Source organism: Asparagus officinalis, chromosome 2 (assembly GCF_001876935.1).
Source record: "Asparagus officinalis chromosome 2, Aspof.V1, whole genome shotgun sequence".
Classification (NCBI taxonomy): Eukaryota; Viridiplantae; Streptophyta; class Magnoliopsida; order Asparagales; family Asparagaceae; genus Asparagus; species Asparagus officinalis.
The window spans coordinates 68,175,330-68,201,455 of record NC_033795.1 but is presented as its reverse complement, the minus strand read 5'-3'; the positions used below and the strand labels follow the sequence as shown (position 1 = coordinate 68,201,455).

Sequence of the window (26,126 nt, the reverse complement as noted above, 5' to 3'; positions counted from 1 at the left end):
CTGTTCCCTACCTTTGATGGGAAGTTCCTGGAGAGAACTCCTAAGAATAACCCGACATCCTCCAACCGGTGCACGAGGCTAAACTGCTCCCTTTCCTCAAACCGGTGCACGAGGTGAAACTGCTCCTTTCCTCCAACCTGTGCACGAGGATAAACTGCTCCCTTTACTCCAACGTGTATACAAGTATAAACTATTTTCCAAACCTCCAACTGGTGCACAAGGCTAAACTGCTCCCTTACTCCGACAAGTATACGAGTATAAACTACTCCTTACCTCTAACTAGTACACGAGGCTAAACTGCTCCCTTTACTCCAACGTGTATACGAGTATAAACTGTTTCCCAAACCTCCAACTAGTGCACGAGGGTAAACTGCTCCTTTACTCCGACAAGTATACGAGTATAAACTGCTCCTTAACTTCAACTAGTACACGAGGCTAAACTGTTCCCTTTACTCCAACGGGTATATGAGTATAAACTGTTTCCCAAACCTCTAACGGGTGCACGAGGCTAAACTATTCCCTTACTCCAACAAGTATACGAGTATAAACTGCTCCTTACCTCTAACTGGTATACGAGGTTAAACTGCTCCATACATCCAAACGCCTCAAATGGCTAAGGATAGAGGAGTAATCTTAGCATTGAGCCTAAGAGAAACTCCTCGAAAACTCATCATACTGAGGGGAATAGTATGGTTAGTCCGATTCAAACAGTAATCGGTACAGGCTCATCAAATCCGTTGATAGCTGAGGGTTTGCTCAAAATCCTATATGGCGATCATCAGCTGTGAGTAAAGAGGTCAATTTCGCCAAGCTCGTTGGAAGGTTCTTCGCTTCGTCTGGACGGTGACCATTTTACAGGTCTTCATATCTAAAGTATTACAGACCCCATGTGGCCTGACTCTGGTCTGAAAACTTTAGAGGGGGTTTTGTAGACAATAAAAATTGCCTTTATCCCTATCAGAGAAGTTCAGAACAAGACTACCAAAACCTCACCCGAAAGAGTAAAAAAAGGGGAAAATGTTGATATATCTCAAACCGTAAGGAATTTGGGAAAATGGAGGCGGCAAACCCCTTTTGGTGGTTTGGTTCGCCACGTCTCATTGAGATAGTCGATTTTCATATATAATTTGTCAAATTCCGACTTACGGTTTGAAAGTTATGGCCTGTTCTTCGATGCATGTTCTGAAGCTCGCCTAAAGGCAGAAGCTCGCCTGAAAGAGGTGAAGTCCGCCTGTAAGGAAGTCCACCTGCAAGGCTATTGCTCGCCTGAACATTGGAGCTCGCCCGAACTAAGCGAACCTCGCCTGCACAGCTTCGCCTGCATAGCCTTGCCTGCACAGCTCGCCTGCACAGCCTCGCCTGCACAGCCTCGCCTACACTATCAACTTAAAACATGCGTCATGCATCTCAATTATTCATGTATACTCAATTAAGAACATGTATGTAAGTGTTCGTGAACATATCTCAATGTGCGAAACTATATCTCATATTCACAAACACCTTAGGTGTTAAATAGTTAACAAACATCATAATACAATATAGGTTGATCGAGAAGATCCCTCGATCAAACAACTAAACTAAAACATGAACCATGCACAAAAACACTGGTTGGTCGACCGGCCATGTACCTCCTGTCCATCGGCCAGAGGTCATAAGTCTGCTTACTACAAGTTGTGTTCGTGTATGTGTTTTGTGATTCTATCACAATTAGCTTACTGTAAAACATGTATAAAATATTTTAAAAACTTGTTTAACACTACTGATGTTTATCTAACATATGGAACAAGAATTGTTACATTAAAATTCATATGTAAACCCTAAACATGTACAAAAGCATCAAAACATCGTGTAAACCATCAAAAATCAATTATAAGTAATGTTTAATTATATTCAGATCTTAATCTACCTCTAAATATTCGTTCATAATATTTTAAATACTAAAAGATCAGATCTTTATCTTATATATTACAAAAGACCAATTTTTATGCATGTAAATAGGTTTTAGGCTCAATACAACTACATCAAATTTTATTAAAACAATTTAATAAATGGGTGTAGCTTTAGCAGAGATGAAACTCGCCTAAAAATCTTGTTGAAAGCTTGAAATTGCAAACTTAAATTAGATCCTAAGCCACACGCCAAAGATCTCGCCTTCACGCTAAAAATTGCTTCACAAAGCTTTTGGAATCACTTAGATTGGATCTAGGGTTTATGAGGTGGAGATTGTGACGCCCTAGGTTTCACGCAAGGCTGCAGTCCAAGGCGAAACCCAAAATATCAAACCTGCCAAGCACCAAACACCATGCTACGACATGTTTCACCATCACAGTCGCTATCTCTCTAGTGGAAACAACAAATAGGTTAAAGTACCGACATGCAAATAATAGAGATAGAACCAACCAGATGTACACAGAAACAATAAGAGAATAATCATCAGTGAGCCCAACTAAAATAGAAATATCTCTGAGTCTAAAATAAACCACAAGTACAATGAGTCAAATAAAGTATCACTATGACTCTCAGTCTTTACAAAATGAAATACAAGTTTAGAGTCTGAACATAAACAACTAACTGTGGAGTTCTATAATAACTACTAAAATAATAAATAGCTAGATAGAATCTATGAAGAAATCCCATCAACCTCTGACTCTCCGTGCGCCGGACTAGCTGCCTGAAAGGGGGGAAACAACGAGCGTCAAAGCGCTATAGCAAGATCATTTCCATCTCTCCCGAGGGAATGGGTTCCAGGGCCTACCTAGGCCTCTGCCCTGCACGCGATCGACCGCCACTAAGGCGCGGTCGATCGTGGGCTGAAATTCTAGATTCTAAATCTGGTTGTGTGTGTTGTGTTCACGCCGTGTTTAGGTGATTCAAACATGATTAAAATAATATGAATCTTGCATGGAAATATGTCAACAGTAGATAAAAACTTCTGGGAGCAACACAATATATAATACATGATTATGTGCATAAAAATTCATATTTAAAACCCTAAAACATGCATAAGAACTTGAAACAAAGAACAAATCATCTTTCTTCAGATTAAACAACTTTTAAATTATTTTTAGATCTTAAATATCTTTTGTAAATTCGTTCTCAAACCTTTTCACATGGAAAGACCTAGTCTTTATACATATAATATAAAAGAATTGACTTTTATTCATAAACTAGTCAATTTGGCTCTATAAAACATGTTAAAAATTCTTTAAAAATATTTTAAAAACTAGGAGGGGGATTAGCAGAGATGAACTCGACTGAGATTTGTAGAAAAACATTTAATATGCCAAATCAAAGAAGATATCCACTCCAAAAGCCAAAAACCACGCGAAATCCCGCTCAAAAGCCTCTAATCTTTTCCAAGAATCAGGTTAGGGTTTATGGGGTTTGGTAGTTGTTAGGGTTCTTAGAAAAATTGAGAAATTCATGAAAGATTGATATATAAACCAAGGAAAAAGAATATGGGCTTTAGAAATCCGAAACCAACTCAAAACAAGAGAAAAACTTCTGCAGGTCTCGCGGTCGACCGTGACGGTCGACCGTCTGTGGTTGACCGCGACGGTCGACCGGACTGGAATTTTTCAGCTCCTCATATATTTGGCCATTGTGCATATTTTGACTCTTTTCTTCCTCATGAATGAACTTGTTTATACTCAATACACATGGTATACTACTCACATACTATTTAACTGTATTTATCAAAATAAAAATTCATATATCATAATTAATCACATATTAATTATATATATATCACAAATTTTTGGGGTTTTACAGAGATGGTGGCTGCTAGGGTTTGAAAGTACTGATAAAATATGTGAAAATTCGTGAACAAGAGGTATATATAACATGCAAGTGAACCTGTGCCTCAAAATATCCAAATCCAACAGGAATCAGGAAACTGGAAGTTTCCGCTAGTCGACTACAATGGCTAGTAGTCGACTACTCTGAAATACATAAATTTCTGAAAGCTATATCCGGGCTAGAGTAGTCGACTAAGGACATTAGTCGACTACTCTGAGTCTGCTTGCCTATGCACACATATTTCATTCTTATACTTGTATATATACATTAAATTTATCTCAAATCAATTCTTAGCATACTCAAATATTAAAAATATGTTACTCATCACGTTATAACATATTTTTTATTATTTGTCATAATATTTTCAAATTCATGGGGTTTTACATTCTCCCCTCCCCCCCTAAAAGAATTTCATCCCCAAAATTCCTCAAACGTATCTTAGCATTATCTACATTTAACAATCTTGAATGCAAATTCTCCCATGTAACCCCTATTTAAATGGAACTAGTACGTTAAACGAAAAATCCAAATAAGGAACCCCCCAAATATATATCATATGTTCTGAATGATTAGAAGCTAAGTATTAACCCATTCTAGTGTTAAATATGAACATATAACATAATCATCATTGCATAAACCATAATCAGTATCCACATCTTCCCTGCTCAAACAAGTGTCTGTAGTCACGACGCATATCCTCCTCACGCTCCCAAGAAGCTTCCTCAGCTCCTTTCTGGTTCCACTGGACTTTCACTAAATGAATTATCTTGTTTCTAAGCCTTTTGTCCTCTTTAGCAAGAATACAAACCGGGATCTCAACGATAGTCAAATCTGCCTGAATCTAAATCTCTGGTGTATCAATCACCCTCGGCTGCTCCTCATCGCGCAAATGCTTCTTGAGCATCGAAACATGAAATACATCATGTACACTCAACATCAATGCTGGAAAATCTAATCTATATGAAACAACTCTAACACGCTGAACAATTCTGAATGGACCAACATATCTCGGGGCAAGTTTTCCCCGTCTGCCGAATCGCTGAATGCCCTTCATTGGCGATACCTCTAACATGACAAAATCTCCAACCTGAAATTCTAAAGGTCATCGCCTCTCATCTGCATAGCTCTTTTGCCAACTCTGAGTGGAAAGAATACGCTCTCTAATAAATGCTACCTTCTCCGTAGTGTGTCTTACAAGTTTTGGCCTAACTAATAAACTGTTCTCCGGCTCTGCCCAACAAATCGGGGATTTACACGGTCTCCAATATAATGCCTCATACGGTGCCATACCTATCATAGCCTGATAACTATTATTATAGGCAAACCCTAGCAATGGAATGTGATCCTCCCAGTTGCCCTAAAAATCGATAACGCAAGCTCGCAGCATATCCTCCAACATCTAGTTCACTCTCTCTGTCTGACCATCCATCTAATGGTGGAAGACGCTACTGAATGACAACTGTGTGCCGAATGAATTCTGAAAAAACCTTAAGAAATAGGATGTGAAGACTGAGCCTCGATCTGATACAATCATCTCTGGGACTCCATGCAAACGAACTATCTCCCGGATAAAAATCCTCGCATAATTCTCTGTCGTATAAGTTGTATTCACAGGTAAGAAATACGCCGACTTCGTCAACCGATCAACTATCACCCAAATAGAATCATTCCCTTTCTTTGATCTCGGCAGTCCTACAATAAAATCCATAGAAATAAATGCCCATTTCCACTCCAGAATAGGTAAAGACAGTAGGGTTCCTACCGGTCTATAATGTTCCGCCTTCACTTACTAGCAGGATGATCAAATCGACCACGAACTCAGAATCATCTAAGCTAACGATACATCTCCTACAGATATTCTCTAAGAGGGACGCCTCTCCCAAAGGAGTAGATACGAATAATGAGATGTCTAAAGAATGTGCTACAAGCTGAACTCTAATCATAAAATTCTGGAAGATGAAAGAATGTGAAATGCCTGAATCAAAAAGAATACGAGCTGGAAAGGAGTTCACGAGAAACGTACCTTCCACCACGGCCCCGTTCTCACTATGATCACAAGGAATAATTGCATATACTCTACCGATAGCTGAAAGCTGCTGCACTAAATTATTTGGAATGTATGGGACTATCTGTCCTTGCTAAATCTCCTGGATGGTTCGTACCTGCTGGCCGGTGCCTCTATCCTCAACTGCTGGCCCTGACCTCGACTATGAGCACGGTTCTGCTACTGCTAGTGGTTCTGGTTCTTGTCCTGCTGGCCTGCTATTGGTGCACTATGGCACTTTACTGCTCTGTGTCCAAACTTATTACAGTTACAACATGTCCCCTAGAATTTGCACTACTGCTGCACCCTTTGATTCTGCTGAGGTCCCTTCTTATAGTGACCCTGCTGATTTGGACCCTTACCCTACTGCTAGGGTCCTTCTGGTCCTGTGAACGACCTCTTTCTCTTTCCTTTGTCACTGGGTTGTCCTGACTTGGCGTTCTCTTTCTTGCCCTTCTAAAACATGGCCGTCTCTGTTTCCTGAGATATGGCGGCATCGACCACCTCTCGCACTGACTGAAATCTCCTAGATACAAGGTATCGACGCAAACCCGAGCGAAGCCCCATCAAGAACATATTAGACCGTCACTCTCCAGTCTGCCACATGCCTATAAATCTGAGTAGTCCTATGAACTTACTCCCATAATCCATCACTGACATGTCTACCTACTCTAACCTGGCTAGCTCCAACTCCTTCCCGGCTATCGTCGCTGCCGACACATACTGCTCATCAAAGAAGTAAACAAAAGTCTCCCACAAAATCACCATCCTCTGCTCTAGAGTGAACCTAAGTCAATATCATCCTCCTGCATCACCCTTGAGGCTGAAAGCTATTAGCCTATGCTTATGCACAGTGTCCACATTACGCATATCCAAGATGTTACTCACATCTTCCTTTCCTTTATGTGCTGCAACAGAATCTGATGTGCCGTGAAACTTTAGTGCCTTCAACTTCTGGTATCTCTGTACCAAACGGAGGCATGCCTCCTACTTAGCTGCTCCATCAACAACTGGTGATGGTGGTGTACCTATCAGTGTCTCTTTTGATGTTTCTTCTTGTATGGGTATCTCCTGTTATGCCTGATTTTCCAATTGCTCCTCTATTGTCGCTAGCCGCGCTGCCAAAGGTGCTATGAGATCTACTAGATACTGTGGAGCTTGCTACGGCTCGGGCTTTGCATCAGCTTCTCTAGCTCCCTGAGCATGAATACCTCTATGACCACGTCCTCTTCCTGACATCTATAAGTTTAGGAGTAGAGCTTGTTAAACACAATAAATAGGATCTCAAGCATAAGGATAAAACATATATCAATAGAAAATAGTATTACTTATCATTCATCGCATGCTTTATACTTTAAAGCAAGATAATCATCATAAAAAATTTTGATATTTTCGCGTATATATATATGTCCTCACTCATTCTATAAATTCATAGCGGACTCTATACATGATTCATAGGAAACTCTATTCTATCTCCACAACTTGACATAGGATGATCCTAATGACACTGAAACTAGAGCTCTGATACCAACTATGACGCCCCTGGGTTCACACAAGGCTACAGTCCAAGGTGAATCTAAGAATGTCAAACCTGTCATGCACCAACACCGTACAACAACATGTTTCACCATCACAGTTACTATCTCTCTAGTGGAATCAACAAACAGGTGTCGGTACAAAACATGCAAAGAATAGTGAAGTAGTACAATGAGCAAGATAAACTTAAAAGGAGTGTATAAATAACCATCATCAGGGTCCAACTGAAATAGAATAAAATAACTCTGAATCTGGAACAAATGTAATATGTCTCAACGCAAGTGTCAAATAAAATCTCACTAAGGCACCCGGCCTCTACAAAATAAAAGTATAAACACTAATGTCTGAATAATAAATAACTACTGTGGAGCTCTAAGATAACTACAAATATAATAAAATGGATAGGAGCTAAAATACTACTCTATCAACCAGCGACTCTCCGTGCGCCTGACTCGCCACCTGAAAAGAGGGGAAACAACGAGTGTCAATGTGCTAGCGAGATCATCTCCACCGCCCCCAAGGGGAAGGGGTAGGAGTATATAAGAAAATATTGTTAGTACATATAGATATAAAATCATCTATACTACACAAAGTGGAAATTGGTATTTAGAAACCCACAACACGAGAATTAGTACATCGAGTGAAATAATCCAAAGAAGAAAACCCTCATGTATATACTATAGGATCTGAAATAGATACATTAGAACACTAGAGGGGGGTGAATAGTGTTCTTTTAAAATTTATGCAAAGTAGATTATAAATTGCAAAGAGTTCTTTTAAAATTTATGCAAAGTAGATTATAAATTGCAAAGAAAAATAGCAATCTCAGAAATTTACAAACACAAACACAAAGATTTATACTGTAGATTATAAATTGCAAAGAAAAATAGCAATCTCAGAAATTTACAAACACAAACACAAAGATTTATACTGCTTCCACCAATCCGGTGTACATCCAGTCCCCAAGCAAATCCCGTTTGAAAGTTTCCACTATGATTTTCAATAAACTTACAAAATCAAAAAGCAAACCTGACCAATTTACAAGTCCTTGTAAATTACAACACCAATTGACAAACACCTTGCCAATTTGCACACCAATCTCTAAACCAAGAGATTAACAACTCTCACAACTTGAGAGAACTTTTGAAGCAACAATTTCAATTCCTATAAGCATTGATTTGTAGTGTAGTGTAGTAGTGGCTTAGGAATGATTCTAACTTCTATAAATTGCCTAAACAATAAGTATTTGAATGATGTTCAAAGCCAATTTCAGAAACTTTTCTTTTTCTTAAAATCTGAATATTTTTTACTTGAAAAAAATACACAAAGATCAAAGCTTATGGGTATGTAAGTCTCTGCATTTTTTTGAACAAATAACCTATTTATAGCCCTTGAAAAAATAATTTTTTGAACTTTAAAAATGTTTAAAAATGGCTATAAACAGTCATATATTCAAACTTTAAATTCTGAAAAAACTGTATCTGTAATCGACTACAAGACAGATTAGTCGACTACACTGAGTTTAAACAGACTGTGAATTTAGAAAATTTCTCAGTAGTCGACTATAAAGTTTATTAGTCGACTATACTGTAATTTGACAGAAACTTGGAAAATAAATTTTGCCTTCAGTAGTCAACTATAATGTCAATTAGTCGATTATACTTAAAATAACAGAAACTTATGTTTCTGTCATAAACTTGAGTAGTCGACTATTATCCATATTAGTCGACTATACTGTAAATTGACAGAAACATATATTTAAGACATATACATGAGTAGTCGACTACTATTCTAATTAGTCGACTACTAAGAGTTAGAAAATGATATGAATTAAATATTTTGACACTCCATTATTAACTATAACTCTAATGGTTAACATAGGGGATTTCTATAGTTAACCAACACACTAAGCCTGTGCTAGTGTGTTCTAATATTTATGTGTGTGTGTGTGTGAGTGATCAAGGCTTGTACAATAATTCTAAGTAAAAAAATATAAAATACATTATCTCATATGTTCTTCATCTTCTTCACTTCATAATGCATTGAATCTCAACTTGCACTTGTTCATATTTTGATATTGAAAGCTGCATATAAGAGTTAGTGTATTTGTATAACACACATTGTATAAATTGTTATCATCAAAATAATATCATGGAGATATGATAATCAACATATATTATGCCTCAAATTGTGAATTGCTAAAAACTAATTTCAATCCTATAAATTAAAAACAACACATACCAGAAATACTAAAACTCCAAACCTCAATCATGATGAACCAATGTCACAATCTCGGACTACCCTCGGGTAGTTGGCACAGTCATACGAAAAATATCATCTAACATAAACATCTCCATAGATCATACCATGTATGCCAAGTATCCAAAATATACCCTACTCTTAGGTAATCTAATATAGGGGCAATACTACAAAATATGTCTGTGTGTGTGTGTGTGTGTGTGTGTGTGTGTGTGTGTGTGTGTGTGCGCCTCTACATGAAATAACGATACTCTTGTAAGGTACTCATAATATCATGTGGAATCAACATCCTTACTCAATCGTTCTATGGGAATAGGTATATCATCCTATTTCGGATGATGCATCCAGATGATCGTACAATGGACTATAGACGTATCAGCCTAATCCGTAAACCCCGATCATCTTCGAGTATGGTACAACCGCGATCTCATTGCGGGAAAATGCTCAACTCTAAGTGTGGTATAGCCGCGGTCACATTGTGGGAAAACTACTCATTACTTAGCATCCACCACTGATGAATTATGCATTATCATATGTTATTCCTACACTATCAACTTAAACATGCGTCATGCATCTCAATTTTTCATGTATACTCAATTAAGAACATGTATTCAAGTGTTCGTGCACGTATCTCCATGTGTGGATCTATATCTCATATTCACAAACACCTCAGGTGTTAAATAGTTAACAAGCATCATAATACAATGTGGGTTGATTGAGAAGATCCCTCGATCAAACAACAACCACACAAAAACATGCATCATGCACAAAAACACTAGTCGGTCGACCGGCCATGTACCTCCGGTCCACGGGCCAGAGGTCATAAGCCTGCTTACTACAGGTTGTGTTCGTATATGTGTTTTGTGATTCTAACACAATTAGCTTACTGTAAACATGTATAAAATATTTTAAAAACTTGTTTAATACTACTGATGTTTATCTAACACATGGATCAAGAATTATTACCTTAAAATTCATATGTAAACCCTAAACATGTACAAAAGCATAAAAACATCGTGTAAACCATCAAAACTCAATTAAAAGTAATGTTTAATTATATTCAAATCTTAATCTACCTCTGAATATTCATTCATAATCTTTTAAATACTAAAAGATCAGATCTTTATCTCATCTATTAAAAAAGAACTATTTTTATGCATGTAAATAGCTTTTAGGCTTAAAAAAACAAATCAAATCTCATTAAAATAATTTAAAACATGGGTGTAGGGTTAGCAGAGATGAAACTCACCTGAAAATCTTGTTGAAAGCCTAAAATTGCAAACTTAAACCATATCCTAAGCCACACGCCAAAGATCTCACCTTCACGCCAAAAATTGCTTCATAAAGCTTTTGGAAAAACTTAAATTGGATCTATGGTTTATGAGGAGGAGATGGTAGCTACTAGGGTTTGAAAGTACTGATAAAATATGTGAAAATTCATGAACAAGAGGTATATATAATATGCAAGTGAACCTGGGCCTCAAAATATCTGAATCCAACAGGAATCAGGAAACTAGAATTTCCCGCTAGTCGACTTCTATGGCTAGTAGTCGACTACTCTGAAATACTTAAATTTTTGAAAGCTATATTCGGGCTCAGAGTAGTCGACTACTAAGAACATTAGTCGACTACTCTGAGTTTGTTTGCCTATGCACATATATTTCATTCTCATACTCGAATATATACATTAAATTGATCTCAAATCAATTCTTAGCATACTCAAATATTAAAAATATGTTATTTATCACATTATAACATATTTATTATTATATGTCATAATATTTTCAAATTTATGGGGATTTACACACAAAAACTAGAAAAATACATAGTTATAAATTGTTTTTTAATCATTAAATTAGATTAGATAATAGGCTCATAAACATGAGTCCTAACATCATTAGCAAGGAGGGTATTGTCGTTGATCCAGCTAAAGTCGAGGCAGTTCTTCATTTGGGGCCGCTGAAGACAGTAACAGAGATTCGTAGCTTCTTAAGGCTTGCCGGTTACTACAAGAAATTTATTTAGGATTTCTCTAAAATTGCTACCTTATTGACACGCCTTATGAAAAAAGGTCACTACAATAGAAAAGCTAATTTGTGAGGAACAAGTTTGTTGTTGAAAGTCAATATTTCCTCACCGTAGTGTGTTGGCGAGGAAAAAACTTTGGTCAGCATTTCCTCGCGGTAGGGTGGTCAAGAAAATTTTCTGCGAGGAATATTATAATTTCTTACGAAATCCTTTTTGCGATGAATATATTCTTTTCTCGTTGTTACTCTTTTGCCTCGATATTTTTCCTCACCTAATCTCATACCTTTTTCATCGCAAAACTATAGTTTCCTCGCCAATGATACATGAATAATATTTAATTTATATATAATAAAAGTAATAAAAAACTATTTTCATCGTTGTAAGTATCTTTCAGCGAGGAAACTGTTCCTCACCAAAGGTAAATCTTTAACGAGGAAATTGATTTTCTTTATTATATATATCTTTTTCTCGTGGAAACATTTTCTCAGTAAAGGGACTCAAAGACGAGGAAATTTAAATTTATCGTTGTAGATTGTACCCCATATTCCTCACCAAAAAAATTTAATTATGAGCAAATTTACATTTGTCGATATAGGTTATATGGTCTATAGCGAGGAAAGTTACTTTTGCCGTTATAGGTTGTATTACTATAGCGAGGAAATATATTTTTGTTGACGTAAGCAGTATACTCTATAACGAGGAAATATTCTTTTGACGACGTAAGCCGTATACTTATAATGAGGAAATTTTATTTCATTAATAATAATGCTATTACGAGAAAAACGCTAAAAACATAAATAATTGTCATCAACTGTTACCATATTACATCAAAACAATTAAAATAAATAAAGCAAGCAAGTTTCTACCATAAGTAACAATGCTAGTCTAAAGCAAAAACAAATGCAACACGATCAAAGAAACATTTCTCTAAGTTCAAGTTCACTAAGAATACTAAGCTGATGGATGTTGCCTGGAAAAATAGCCATAAACTCCTCAAACTTTTTGGCTTGTTCCTCCAATCTTTGGATTACCTCATTTTACGCATCGATCTTTTGTTGTTGAGTTCCTATAAGTTGTTGGGTCTCTTAAAGCTGTTCTTGCAACTCTTTATTCTTTTCAGACATTTCACTCATCGAAGAACGAGAAAACCTTAATGGTGGTGGTCTAGGGCCAAAACCAGAGCCCTTAATGTAGCCTGATTTGACTTTGAGAACTTTTGCACAAATTTCCTCATTTGTCATTGTTCGAGTTCCATTAGGTTGAGTGGTATCTGTTCACATCTTTATCAATTGATCCTATAAGTAAAAAAATATATCCAGTTCAATCATATGCAACTTCTCAATTACAACCTAATCAATATAATCCTCTTTAGAACAGTAATATCAATTTCACCTATATTCTTAAAATATTATAAAATCATGCATCATTGACACGTTACTTACCCATTTTTCCTTTGCTCCTAAGTCTCATCCTTTTTTGTGCTTCTATACTCTGTTTCAAAACGATCAATTCCACCTTGCATCTCTCCAGTCTGTGCTGCCTATTGCATTCAAACATATTTTCTTTTTCAGCATATATATATGTACATAATTAAGTTAGAAATTTATAAGCAAAACTAAAAAGTGTCTTACAATTTACTCTTGGTGTGACATAAATGATTTTGACCCAGCTTTGTGGTAATATGTCAACTTTGACCTATTAAGAACATTCTTCTTTGAGCGAATCTAAAGTTATTAAGACATACAGTTAGAAAGAAGTAAATGAAAATAGAAAAAATATAATGCGTGGAGAAAAATAAAAAAAGATATTGTACCTTAAAATTTTTACTAGAAAAAAAAGTGCAAAGAAACTCTTATTCTTCTAGAGTCTTGACAGCTTCATGTTTGTTTTTAATTGCCTCCTCAATTGTTAAAAACTGCTCGAAATGTTTCTTCAACTTATAGTGAAAATTATAATATACGGTCTGATATGTTGTAATTACATATCTCTGAACCCAAGGGAGCGACATGTCAAATTCAAACTTATGCTACGCAAGCATAATTTCATGTCAAACTAAATATAACAAATCAAAGCAACCAATATAATGCCTTTAGAAAAACAAATCATCACTAACTTGCATTCTTTTGATCAAGTTCTCCACATCTGCTTTTTTAATCTTCTTCCATTTTTCCACATTCAGTGGGGGCGTAGTTTAAAATTGTGTAACCAATTGTGTAACCAGTTTAAAATTGCATAAGGGCCCGTAGGTCTACCATTTTCTTCAGTCAGAGTCACATGTATTTTAGAATTCAATTTGGGAGAATACCTTATCTGCATTCACTCCTCTTGTCTTCCCTCGCACCTTAATACCTTATCTGCATTCACTCCTCTTGTCTTCCCTCGCACCTTTTTGGTTGTACCTTTGACATATTTTTTATTAAGAACGTAACACATATGTATATTTAATTCTCAAAATATATGTATATAATGTTTTTTATACCTGGAGGAGGATCCTGATTAATATCTGACATCACATTATCATCTCACTCTTCAGCTATGATGTTTACCACTAGCTGATCATTAGCACTTTGTTGCTGAAGACGTGCACTAACTCTAACCCCTGTCATTCGAGTGTTTCTGCAGAAGGCCATGTTGATGGCACAAGTGTGATTTTGCATCCATAAGATGTCAGGCGCCTTAAGATATTATGTTTGATACCGAAATCATAGGCAACAACCTACAAGAGAGACACAAACGATAATTAATAAATAAACATAAATATCAAGAAGTTTCTCAAATGACAGACTACTGACATGAAAAGCTTCCTCGTGGTTCTGACCATTGCTGAAATCCCATACTGAGCCTGTGTTCCCAGTCCATTCGTATGGAGCAGTGCATGAGACTCCACTAATCAAACCCTGAAGTGTGAATGAGACAAATGAATATAAACACATTAAATATTAGGGTTTTTATAATATAAGACCCCCAAATCTTCTCTATTTCTATTAGGCCCCAAATCCTAGTATTTTTAAATAAGACCCCCAAATCCTTTAAGTTGTCTCAAAAAAGACCCTTCGGTTAGATTTAACATTAATTTGCTACATTTCTCTATTAATGTTAGAGATGTTTATCTATGGACCATTATGCTCATGCTTATACAAGATTTTTAGCACATCTAAATTGGTATTGTTCGTCTTCCAGCACTCATTATCTCTCAAACTCTTCACTCCCATTGTCCCTCTCCCATCTTTCTCCTTCAATAACTCCCTTTTCTCTCTCAAACTCCTCATATCCATTGTCTCTCACTTTTCTCCTACAATATTTTACTCATTATCTAAATCCTACCAGATACTTAGGCTTCTGATCACCAGGCCAGCTAGGAAGCATTGTTTGGACTCTTCATCATCTACAAGGATGTGATTCAAGCAAATTAGTTGTTAATATAAGCAATACAGAAAATTTTAGCAAACCTTTTTCCAACAAAATATGACTTATATACCAATGTTGACACCCGTGTTCCCAATGTGAGTGTTTGTCATTAAGACAAATTGACCGGCATAGCTGGGGTCTGTTAAAATTTCTTGATACCTACATTAAAATATTCATATATAACACTATGAAGAAAATTTCTCACAATATGAAGAAAGCAAAAATCAGATAGTTCAGTACCCAGTCAAAGATGTGTTGAACACCACTTCACCGACTTGTGTTCCGGAAGCACCAAATGATTTGGCCCTCCATATGAAACCATCTTCAAGAACAAGTCTAGCATCTGATGTTTTCCATGGCCTATCTGCTAAATCTCAAGGTCATGAACAATATAATGCATCTTTAATTTCTCTAGGAAGAAAAATGCACGACTTGATGATTTTCACAAAGTTAGGCATGTGAACACTAGTCAAGCAGAGGATACGACCTATATTCTCGGGGAAGAACATAAACAAAAGAATTCTTATTTCGACTCTTAAAGTGAGTCTTGAATATGTCATCCTTCAATTACAGAACCTCGACTACCGAACAAAACAGATAACATTTGAATAGGATAACGATCAGCATTGCTCCTTCTTCGATGCAATACAATATTCTTGTTAATAGCTATAGTCACATGCTCTATTAAACCCAGATAATACTTAATATAATCAATAAACTTAATAAGTTTATATAAGTTCTAGTAACAGATATATGAAACATTTTAAGAAATTTTGCAAAAAAACTACTACTCCAACTTCGAATAATTCACAGCATACCATTTGCATCATTATCTGCAATTGTCATGCTCCCCTCACTTGCGCTCCGAATGATTCTCACCGCCTAAAAGAATCACACAAAATGGTGGGGAAATATTATTAAGCATACAGAAATCAGTAGAGCAACTAGCTAATCGAAATGCTACAATCCAAGTTATTGAGATCGAGCAACATGGGCATCCAAAAAATTAAAACTTTACTAAGAAAAAAGTACTGTTTCTTAGAGAAAATATTAAAGTATGATTATCTGGATTTTAAACACAAGTTCTAGGAAAAACGATGGACCTAGAGTTAAGGGCAAAGCTCGGTAAGGTTGAAGGGGAAGCACATTCCTTTGATGAGGGTATTAGGATTTTTGAAACGAGACAGGAGAGGCGGCAGGGTCCGATTTGGGGAGGAACAATTAGGGTTTTTTGAGGGAGATCCGGTGGCGAACTGCAAAATTGACACGTCGGGTTTGGGGGTTTTGATGTGTGTGTGTGAGAGAGGGAGAAATAGAGAGAACGGGGCTTTATGTCTTCCCTCTTTTTTTTGGGTAAAATTAAATAGGGGGCAAATTTTCGTATAGTGTGTTAGGCTACATGGCCTTGTCTCAATGGTTTGAACCGTTGGGGCTGGTGAAACCTGACCCAATAGTTCAATCCACCCGTTAGGGCAGGATCTCTTTTTACTAGTGATATATATATATATATATATATATATGAGTAAAACTTGTGTCAACTTAAGTGGACGTCCACTAAGTTTCTTACCCATTGATGATCACTTGATTGAGCTACTTTGTGGATGATCCGCTCCGTTGAACTTGATCTACATATTCTAAAACCCCAACACACCAAATTTGGGTTGAATCCGTCATGGTTTGACCCTTCATCCACTCGTATCAATTTTAACGGTTTCGAATGAATAGAACTTTTTACATGGCTCGACGGAGGGTCAAACCACGACGGGTTCACCCCAAATTTGGTGTGTTGGGGTTTTAGAATATGTAGATCAAGTTTAACGGAGCGGATCATCCACAATGTAGCTCAATCAAGTGATCATCAATGACTAAGAAACTTAGTAGACGTCCACTTAAGTTGACATAAGTTTCTCTCTCTCTCTCTCTCTCTCTATATATATATATATATATATATATATATAATTATATATATATATATATATATATATATGGAGAGCATGAGTTGGCCGCGCCAGCGGGTGGGGTCAGTCGTTCGTGCCGGAGCAGCAGAATCGCGCGAGTCGATGGTGACGGCCGCGGGTTCTATAGTTGTCGGTGGTCGCTTAGTAGACCGTTCCCGCGGGGGCACAACCAACTGGGTTCTAATAAAAACTCCTTAGCCTAAAAACTAAACCAATATCATCCAATGGCTAGGATTCACCGTCAAACAGTCACAACACTATGCATTAATTACCTCATTGTAAACACCATGCAATTAATTATCTCAACGCAGTGAATCAAGATTCACTACAGTGATTCCAGATCATACCTCAAACGAACTGTCCTTTCACTGCATGAATCCAGAGTTCGATTACCTCAACGAACACGTTTTTTTCATCTGCACGTGAAATCCAGCATTCACTACAGTGAATCCAGATTCATCGGTGGACGAACACGTTTTTTTAAACTGTAAATGGAATCCAGATTCACTGCCAGTGAATCCAGATTGTTCGTTGAGGTAATTGTCTAGCGAAGGGGAATGGTAATAATCTCGAGCCGGGTGGAGAGGTGGGGGCCGTGGGGGGGGATGGGTGGCTCTGCTGGTCGCTGTCCTTTTCACCGTTAACTGGTGCAGGCTGGTGTTTCCGGACTGACTCCTAGCCATTATGGGGATTCATTCAGACCAATGGCGAATGATATTGGTTTTCTATGGGTTTTATAGGCCCTAAGGTAAGTCTTTTGATTTCTTTTTTATGGAGAACCCTCTCCATACGTAGTAGTATATATATATATATATATATATATATATATATATATATATTATATATATATTATATCATATATTATATAGGCATTTTTAAAAGCATACGCTTGTTTTAAAATTATCCTCAATATCATGATATTTATTATTACCCCTTAAATTGTAGCCAAGCACTCAATTTTCCAATGAAGGCCTCTGATCCCTTTGGCCATCCATCCATCATTTGGTATATATCACATTCTCCTACAGTTCATGCTGATAAATTATCAGAAAGTGATTCCTTTGAGAGACAACGGTGGCAATGGTGAAAATCGAAATTGAAAAACGTTTATTTGAGAGAATATTGAATTATTGAAATCACTTTGAATACTACCTAATTTCTCAAACATATGACATCTCTCTTTATCAGGTCAATTCATCCAACAAAATTCGCTTGAGTAACCTCTGCTGCCAATTTTGGGATTTGAACTTGACACCTTTTATTTGGAAGAGAGATATCTTATTTCCTTCACATGTTTGCTTTGGGTTGACTAGCAAGGCTTTTTTATATGTAGCTGAGCTAAGAATTGTGACCCAACTATGTGGTGTTTACTGTGGGCGGGCTAATCAACCATGCTTTGTGCTCACTATCGAATTTGACAGGTCTGCTCTAAGAATTATAACTCAACCATGCTGTGCTCACTCTTTGGACTGTAATTAGGGGTGCCAAAATATATCCGTGTCCGAAATATTCGACCGTGCAGTGTTCCCTCAGTAGCCGACAAGATATGATTAAGAATATGGTTTACGCACTGAAATATCTATATTTGTCTTTGAAATGTTCGAACATATGTTTGATTATACAATTGCAACCGTTTCAATCCTTAGATTACTAGATTTGAAACTAATTTTGATGATCAAAAGATATTATCTTAGTTTTTCGGATGTAACAAACATCAATGAATTCTATTGTATCATATGGACTATATTTTTTTCGATATTATTTAGTTTTCTCACGTCCGTTTTGTACCCGCATGCATATCCACATGTATTTGCATGTATATCCTATTTATCTCTGATTTTAGCAGATACGTATTTGAGTTTTCCTTACCTGGATATATTCTTGTCCATATTGGTGATTGGTAAGCGGGTAGATATATGATAAAAGTATCGTATACAATCCGTTAACACTTGTAGCTATAATTCATGTTGGGTTGGGCTAATCAAAATTCAACACAACAGCAAAGGACACACTATTTGTCCAGAATATCACGTTTGTAAAAACTATAGACTTGAACATTAAGATCATGTAGTGGGCTATTTGGTTTAAAATCTTGGAGAAGATTTAGTCCGGCTATTTAGTCCGTTAAAATAAAATAGCCAAGAGATTCCTTACTAAATAAAGAAGTGGTTCGGTGGGGGAGAGAGGTGTTTATTATAGTCATGGGACTATTTCTCACTTGGGATTGGAAGCAAAAAGACCCCTTGCCCTTGTCATTCCCAAGAATTGCATGCTGTTCCAATCAGTATACAAGTGAAATAATGTATATTGTTTTCCATGTAACGTTGATGTACACTACGGAGTAAAACCCTAGGTGGCGCTAGGAGAGAGCGATCAATCAAAATCGATGTGCTTCCATAATCGTGCTCTCTCTCTCTCTCTCTCTCTCTCCAAGTTTTCCCTCTCCCCTGTTTTTATTGCTGCTATTGCGGACTTGTGACTCGCCGGCATACGGGAATGATACATGGGTTAATTGCAAAGAGGACCAATGAGAATTACATTGGCGATGAATCGTAATGGCTAGAAAAATCTGATCTCTTCACTAGAGAGGCAGGTTCTACATCGTGGATTACTAGGACTTAGCTAAAACCATGGTCAGCAGGTAAACGAGGATAGTGGACATTGTCTATTGTGTACTACTCCTATACCACCTTATAATGACGAGTTTCTAGACATGACATAGGTATTAAAAATGTTATAACAAATTGAACCAAACAAATTCTTATAGCCTCTAGAGTTATTGTGCCATAAGACTATAATGAGTTAAATTAATCCTTGGATAAACCTAGTCCCTAATCTAAACATGGCTTAAGTATTAGCAACTGATATGGTAGACATAACTAACTAAATAGAAGAATTGATATGGATACAGGTGACCCATTCAGTTCTATTTTGGTTTCTAAGTCAGTCAAATACAACAAGTCATTCCGATCAGTACAACGGGATAGTCAATTTTGATTAGGTATTCCATCACAACACCTCATAGCACAGAGCAATCTAAACAATACAGTTGGATAATAGGGGAGCAAATTGGTCACTTCTTTGCTCCCATATCAGGTTCAAATTGTCCTGCACCGTGCAGTAGATTCTGACAAGAATAAATACTCGTCAAACTCCCACTCCACGGCCCTACCTAAAGAAAAAAAAATTCTCCTATATAGATCAGAACAATTCATCCCATGTTGCCGATATGATAGAATTCAGGCTCCATTCAGTATATCGTGAATAAATACCTTAACCACACATAAACCACCCTGAACAATAATAACGCCACTTTCTTATACTAGCTAAGATGGGACATTATGATTAAAATCTTCTAAATAAAAATAAAAATAAAAATAATTCACAATCGGCCAAGAACAAGATCATAGCTCAGACAAGATCATATCATTCACCAGAACATGATAATTTTTCTATAATTGACTGCCCCAACTTCACATATAAGGTCTTCACCAGAAGAGAACGAATCACGGTGTTTCTCCCTCAAAAATGAGCATCCTACTAAGTGCAGCCTTATAATTCTATGCTGATTTACAGTGTAGATTAATACAATCAACCGGTATTGAGGAATGAGAGAGAGGGCTATACATTGCAAGTGCAAATTGGCAATGAACTTCGATGTTGAACATGAAAGGCTGAATAGGTTTGATCTGTAAGTGCTGTCATTCTTCCTGGTAATCCTCAGCTTTCTATTGGGCACTCTTAACTGAACAAGAATATAGTCATTAGTCAAAGAGGGAAAATAAAAATGAGAATTTTGATAATAGAAGGATACCTACCTTCAGAATATTCTCTACTCTCTACTCAATGTTAAACAACTTCTTCATTTGAAGGACCAGAGTCCACTTCAAAATTCTCATTGGCTTCTTTAACTTTATTCTTTTCTTTACCTGAAAAGAAATTCATTTTACACAGCTTTATCAACTCATATGTACTACCATGTCTACTATGTTACTGATCGAATGCTTTACCTGCTTTATTTTGATTCTTTCGTGAACCCTTTCGAGATTCCTTGAAGCGTTCTTTTGGTGCATCACTAAATAAGTCACTATATTTTTCTAATACTCTATTCTTTTCCTCTAATATACCAAGCATTTCATATGCATCTGCCACCTTTTGCACTATGGACTTATATGGAGGTCTGCGCTCATATGACTCCAATCCCTTGAAAAGCTATCTCGAACAAAAGAAAATCACATGAAGATAAAACTGATTACATAAAAATTATGAGAAAGAAAAAAGTCTAATATGAAATGCTCAACATTATTATTTGATCGCATAGAATGAGAAAATAATGGCAAAAGTGGATTGTGTAGAAAGAATTATACCTTGACAAGCCTACTTAGCATATTATTTCGATAATAAATAGATATCATAAGCTCACAAAATGTCCAAGGCACTGAATGCAAATCGTGACTAATTTTCTTCACCCACAACTGATGAGCTTCTTCTGCCCTGCCATCTTTTTCTAGAGCACGTATTAACTGCTCATACGTTCCCATTGTGGTTCCTTGCCCTTTGCTTAACATCCACTTTATCACCTGAAGCAGGGTTTTAAGGAAAAGCCTTACAAGCAGGGTTTAAGGAAAAGCCTACCAGAGAAAGCATTATAGTGAAAAGTCATATGATGAATAGAAAAATAAACTTAAAAGAGAAATTGCATATTAGTTTGGTTATAATCATCAACATTGGAACCATTTCAACTGTTTGTGATTTCAAATGCAGATCACAATGTAGATGAAGTGCAATAAATGCGGTCATGACATGAAATTTATTAATTTACTTTACCTGAACAATGCGATGCCACTGTTCCTCCTTCTGAAGAACAAGCAATGCCCTTTTCAAGGATACTAGAGGAAAGTTGTGCTCCCATGCCACCCAAGCATCTAAAGTCCCATAAACAGCTTGTTTTGAATCTTTGAGGTCCAATAGCTGCATAAGTTTGAACCTTTAGCTTCTTGTCTTTATATGAATCAAAAGTAGCAGTCGAGGAGGCTGGTTGATTGTTTACATCAACCATTGTTGAGACCTATGAAGAAACAGTATAGATGCTGCTAACCTAATTGGAGAACTTAATAACTTAATTTATTTGAATACTACTCCCCTATCCATAGGGCATTTTAATAAACAAGATGAACAAATTTAGGTTTTTTTTATTATACCCCTCCCCCCAAATCCGCATTTCTAAAATTTACCCACACAAATCTTCATATTTTCCAATTCACCTTCAATTTCATCCCAAACCATGAGTTACCCCTCAACTAGCTTATATTTGGAGAAATTCCTGTTCTACCCTCATCTAATACCTCATAAAAAAAATAAAAATCTTAACACTCCTACAAAAAAGAGAAAAGAGAGATGTACCCCTCTCGCTCTCTCCCTCTTTTCCCAACCTCTTTGTTGTGTGCAATATTTATATACCCTACTTTTTTGAGAAAAGCAAGGAGTCAGATCACGCAAGATACGAGTGAAAAAGAAATGGAAAACAATTCGTACAATGTAATGGTTGTTGCTTGGAAGTAGCAATCATGGAAACAGAGGAAGAGAACTATTCAAGAGAAAACTAACACATCAAGAGGGATAAAGATAGAATTATCATAATAACCAAGGAGACATTCTCATTGTTAGAAATAAGTTATGGATATTTTGGTTTAACCCACATTGGGTATTCAATCCGTATCCAATAAGAAGAATATATATCATGTATCGCTTTCTACTATTACCTCCCCAGTGTTGGAGAACTTGGTGCTAAAACTTCTAACTACTACAACAGAGAAAGTAAATGGCACAAATCTATTTGTTGTGGACTAAGTCCTTCAGATTGTTCATTGGTGCTCAGGAGAAGATGAAGCAATTGATTGATGGTCCACTTGATAGTAAGGATGCTAGCTATTCTGATTGGTTGGCTGCTGATTGTTGTGTGATGGCTCGGCTGCTAAACAGTATGGAGAAAGTGAGCTCCAATGTTATGTTTCCAAAGACGGTGTGAAAGCAGTGCATATCAATTCTTTTATCGTAGCATCCCGCACAAAATGACAATCCACCTGTGTATGCTTAATCTTCTCATGGAAAATCGGATTCTTTGCAATGTAGATAGCAAGCTGATAATCACAATACACATGCATAGGACTTGGCTACGAAAAACTAAATTCCCCAATTAAATTCTTCAACCACACGATCTCATAGGTAGTATAAGCCATCGCCAGATACTCAGCTTCTACGCTAGGCCGAGACACCAATTCTTGCTTTTTACTGCTCCAAGTCACTTGATTTCCTTCTACAAATGTACAGTACCCAATCGTAGATTTCTTATCTCCTCTATCTCCTGCATAACCTGAATCTGAGTAGGTACGAATTAGCACGTCCATGGTTTTTGTGCAGTAAACCTTTGTTAGGAGAGCTCTTTATATAGGCTAGAATTCTAAGTGCGACTTTCCAGTGAAACTCTCTAGGCTTATGATAGACTCAAAAGATCTACTGCAAAGGATATATCTAGGCTTCTACAAGGAGGGGTGTCCTAAACAGTGATGCTATTGGAAAGGAGCATCAGAAGAACTTGCTGCAAAATCAAAAGGTGATACACTATTTTTCAGATAGTGCGTTCCTCCTCTCTCACGGCCTGACCAATCCTCATCCCAGTTCGGAGGTCTTGAAAAATGCAATATGAAGAAAAAATGTCACAAAGCAATTATTATGTTTTGTAAGTTGACTAATAGACAATAAGCTAACATGAAATATTTAGAAACATATATTACATTTTCCAATGATAAAGATGCAGTATAAACTACTCCATCACCACGAATAGGAGAGTATGTATCATCAACAATATGAACAAGATGAAATTTGTTGGAAAGGTTTAAAGAATGAAAATTTTCTTTTATATCTATCATATAAAAAGAGGCTCTTGACAAATATAATCTAGTACTCAAGGTCTTTCAGAGGAAGCAACGAAAGAATCCATATTTGAAGTGGATGCATTAGTGGCTATATGACTTGTTTGAGGACTGGGGCTGTAAAAACCTGTCATAGTCAGCTTGAGAAATCTGAACTGTCGCATTCCCTATAGCAGCAGATGAAGGTGTAGGAGTGTATCCAGCAGGCGAACATCTGTAATAGCCATGTAAGCCCACTCTGGCTTCCCAAACTTAGTCCAACACTTCTTAGAAATGTGATTGTTCCTCCCACAATGAATGCAGTGACGCCTTCGATCTCCAGGTTAGCGTGCGCCAATAAATCCACGACCTCCCCTTGAATCGCGTCCACATCCTTGACCGCATCCATCACCAAAAGTAGAATATAAAGCCGACTACTAATTCAAAGGTGTCGACGATGGTGTAGATCCGGACCTAGTTGACAATCTCAATACCCTACAGAATGTGGAGGTCAAAGAACTGCACTGAGTATCTAGCCTCACACCCAAGTAATGCAGAACCTAACCTGAAAAGAAACTTGGCAACAACAGCTCCTGTCGCTAGTCCTTTAGGGTTTTTTAATCTGTCACAAGGGGCTGATGAACATCAAACTCATCTAGAATTCCCCGCATAGTAGAGTAATACTCAGCGATCGATCGCTCTCTCTATTAAAGAGTAAACAACTTCTCATACAATTCAAATACCCTAGAGATATTCTTCTCATTAGCATACACCTCTTATAGGGTCTCTTATATCTCCTTCGCAGTCTCATACATATTGATGATATTCTTACAAAGGGAACCTCTTCTAAGATCTTTTCAATTTTATGTAACAAGCTAGGCATGATAGATATCTATGCTCTCGCTTGAGGGGGAGTGTTCGAAATAAGTTACGGATATTTAGGTTTAACCCACATTGTGTATTTAACCCATATCCAATAAGAAGAATATATATCATGTATCGCTTTCTATTATGAAATAAGAATTTTGATATGATAGTTTTGTTACGAACTCTCATGATCCTATAATTGTTGGGTTAAGTCAAGGAGACATCAAGGTTCAAGTCCGACAATGTTATCACAAATTCAATTGATCAACTATTTGAAGCAAGCACATATTCACATAAAACCAGAACCAAGTTTGAGACAATGCCAGAGAGCTATGTTGCATGGTTGTGGACATGGGTATGGGACACATCAAATTAGTAAAAGGTAGGGTGCAGAGACATGGGTATATATATTAACATGAATAATTACATGAGATCAATATTCTTCTTTCATCCACATGTTATCTTATGAGAACCAAATTCCTATAACATTTTTATGTTTCTTTATTATGTACGCTCGTTTTTTGAACCAGATCTACAAATAACCCTCTAAAATCATAGTTCTCAACTGAGTCAGTGCTGAAATGAAAGTGGCCTTTTTCTAACAAGTTTCATAAAGTGGATATTAAGTATAGAATATGCGTTCAAGAAGTGTAGGATGAGTGTTTTAAATTAAATCGTGTACTATATAATTGAGTACATGCATATATTCAAGGAGTGCCCAAGAAGTATCAGTGTCTGAAACAACTATGCAAAGTGTCGAGTATGGACTTCATGATAGAAGTGTTCACGCAACATAGGTGGAGAGATATGGTGCGTAAAAACTCAATCACCACTACGTAAGCATAAAATAATTGGTATCGAAGGCGCTAGAGATGTACTCGAAGATGATAAGGAATATATGTAAGCAGTGAGAGAGAGAAGATGGGTGAATTAGTTTAATAAGTATACTGCATTAATTTTGTCATATTTCGAAAATAAATCAAAATATAGGGGAATACACCAAGTATCTCTTCATAATAAAAATAAGGGGTACCTTAAAGGTATATTGTGAATTTGGGGGTGGAGGGGGATTAAAGTAGCAAATATGAAGATTTAGGGGGTACATTTAAAATCCTAATTTTGAGAGGTATATAAGTTTAAAAAACCCGAACTAGCTATAAGGTACGAAAGGAAGTAAGAAAATCAATTACTTTTGGCAATAAAACCATAACTAACCTCATCCATTTAAATTTAGAAGGTTTATCTTGAACTTTATTGCATAAAAGTCATCATATCTTAAAAATTCTGTAAATATATATATATATATATATATATATA

General features: G+C 36.6%; 1 protein-coding gene and 1 long non-coding RNA gene across 4 annotated transcripts in view; both read right to left on the bottom strand.

The window, feature by feature from the left end:
- LOC109829585 lies at positions 7,597-16,385 on the bottom strand. 3 transcript variants are annotated; one of them, XR_002244080.1, is made up of 11 exons: positions 16,177-16,385; positions 15,892-15,955; positions 15,314-15,437; positions 15,144-15,232; positions 14,990-15,050; positions 14,458-14,562; positions 14,145-14,381; positions 13,971-14,064; positions 13,297-13,389; positions 13,108-13,205; positions 7,597-7,837 (listed from the first exon to the last, which is right to left on the bottom strand). It is a non-coding gene; the product is annotated as an uncharacterized LOC109829585 (long non-coding RNA). The 3 variants fall into 3 exon arrangements; XR_002244079.1 differs by lacking the exon at positions 7,597-7,837 and adding an exon at positions 12,440-12,960; XR_002244081.1 differs by lacking the exon at positions 7,597-7,837 and adding an exon at positions 12,440-12,960 and having other exon boundaries at positions 14,015-14,064.
- LOC109831567 (pentatricopeptide repeat-containing protein At4g21190) overlaps positions 20,439-26,126 on the bottom strand; it is a 17,883-nt gene continuing 12,195 nt past the window's right edge. The window contains exons 5-9 of the mRNA XM_020398911.1: positions 21,859-22,002; positions 21,399-21,611; positions 21,042-21,243; positions 20,850-20,960; positions 20,439-20,776 (exon numbers count right to left, since the gene is read on the bottom strand). Of these exons, the coding sequence (XP_020254500.1) occupies positions 20,881-20,960; positions 21,042-21,243; positions 21,399-21,611; positions 21,859-22,002 (639 nt within the window). The 3' untranslated portion in view covers positions 20,439-20,776; positions 20,850-20,880. The remainder of the gene's footprint in view (positions 20,777-20,849; positions 20,961-21,041; positions 21,244-21,398; positions 21,612-21,858; positions 22,003-26,126) is intronic.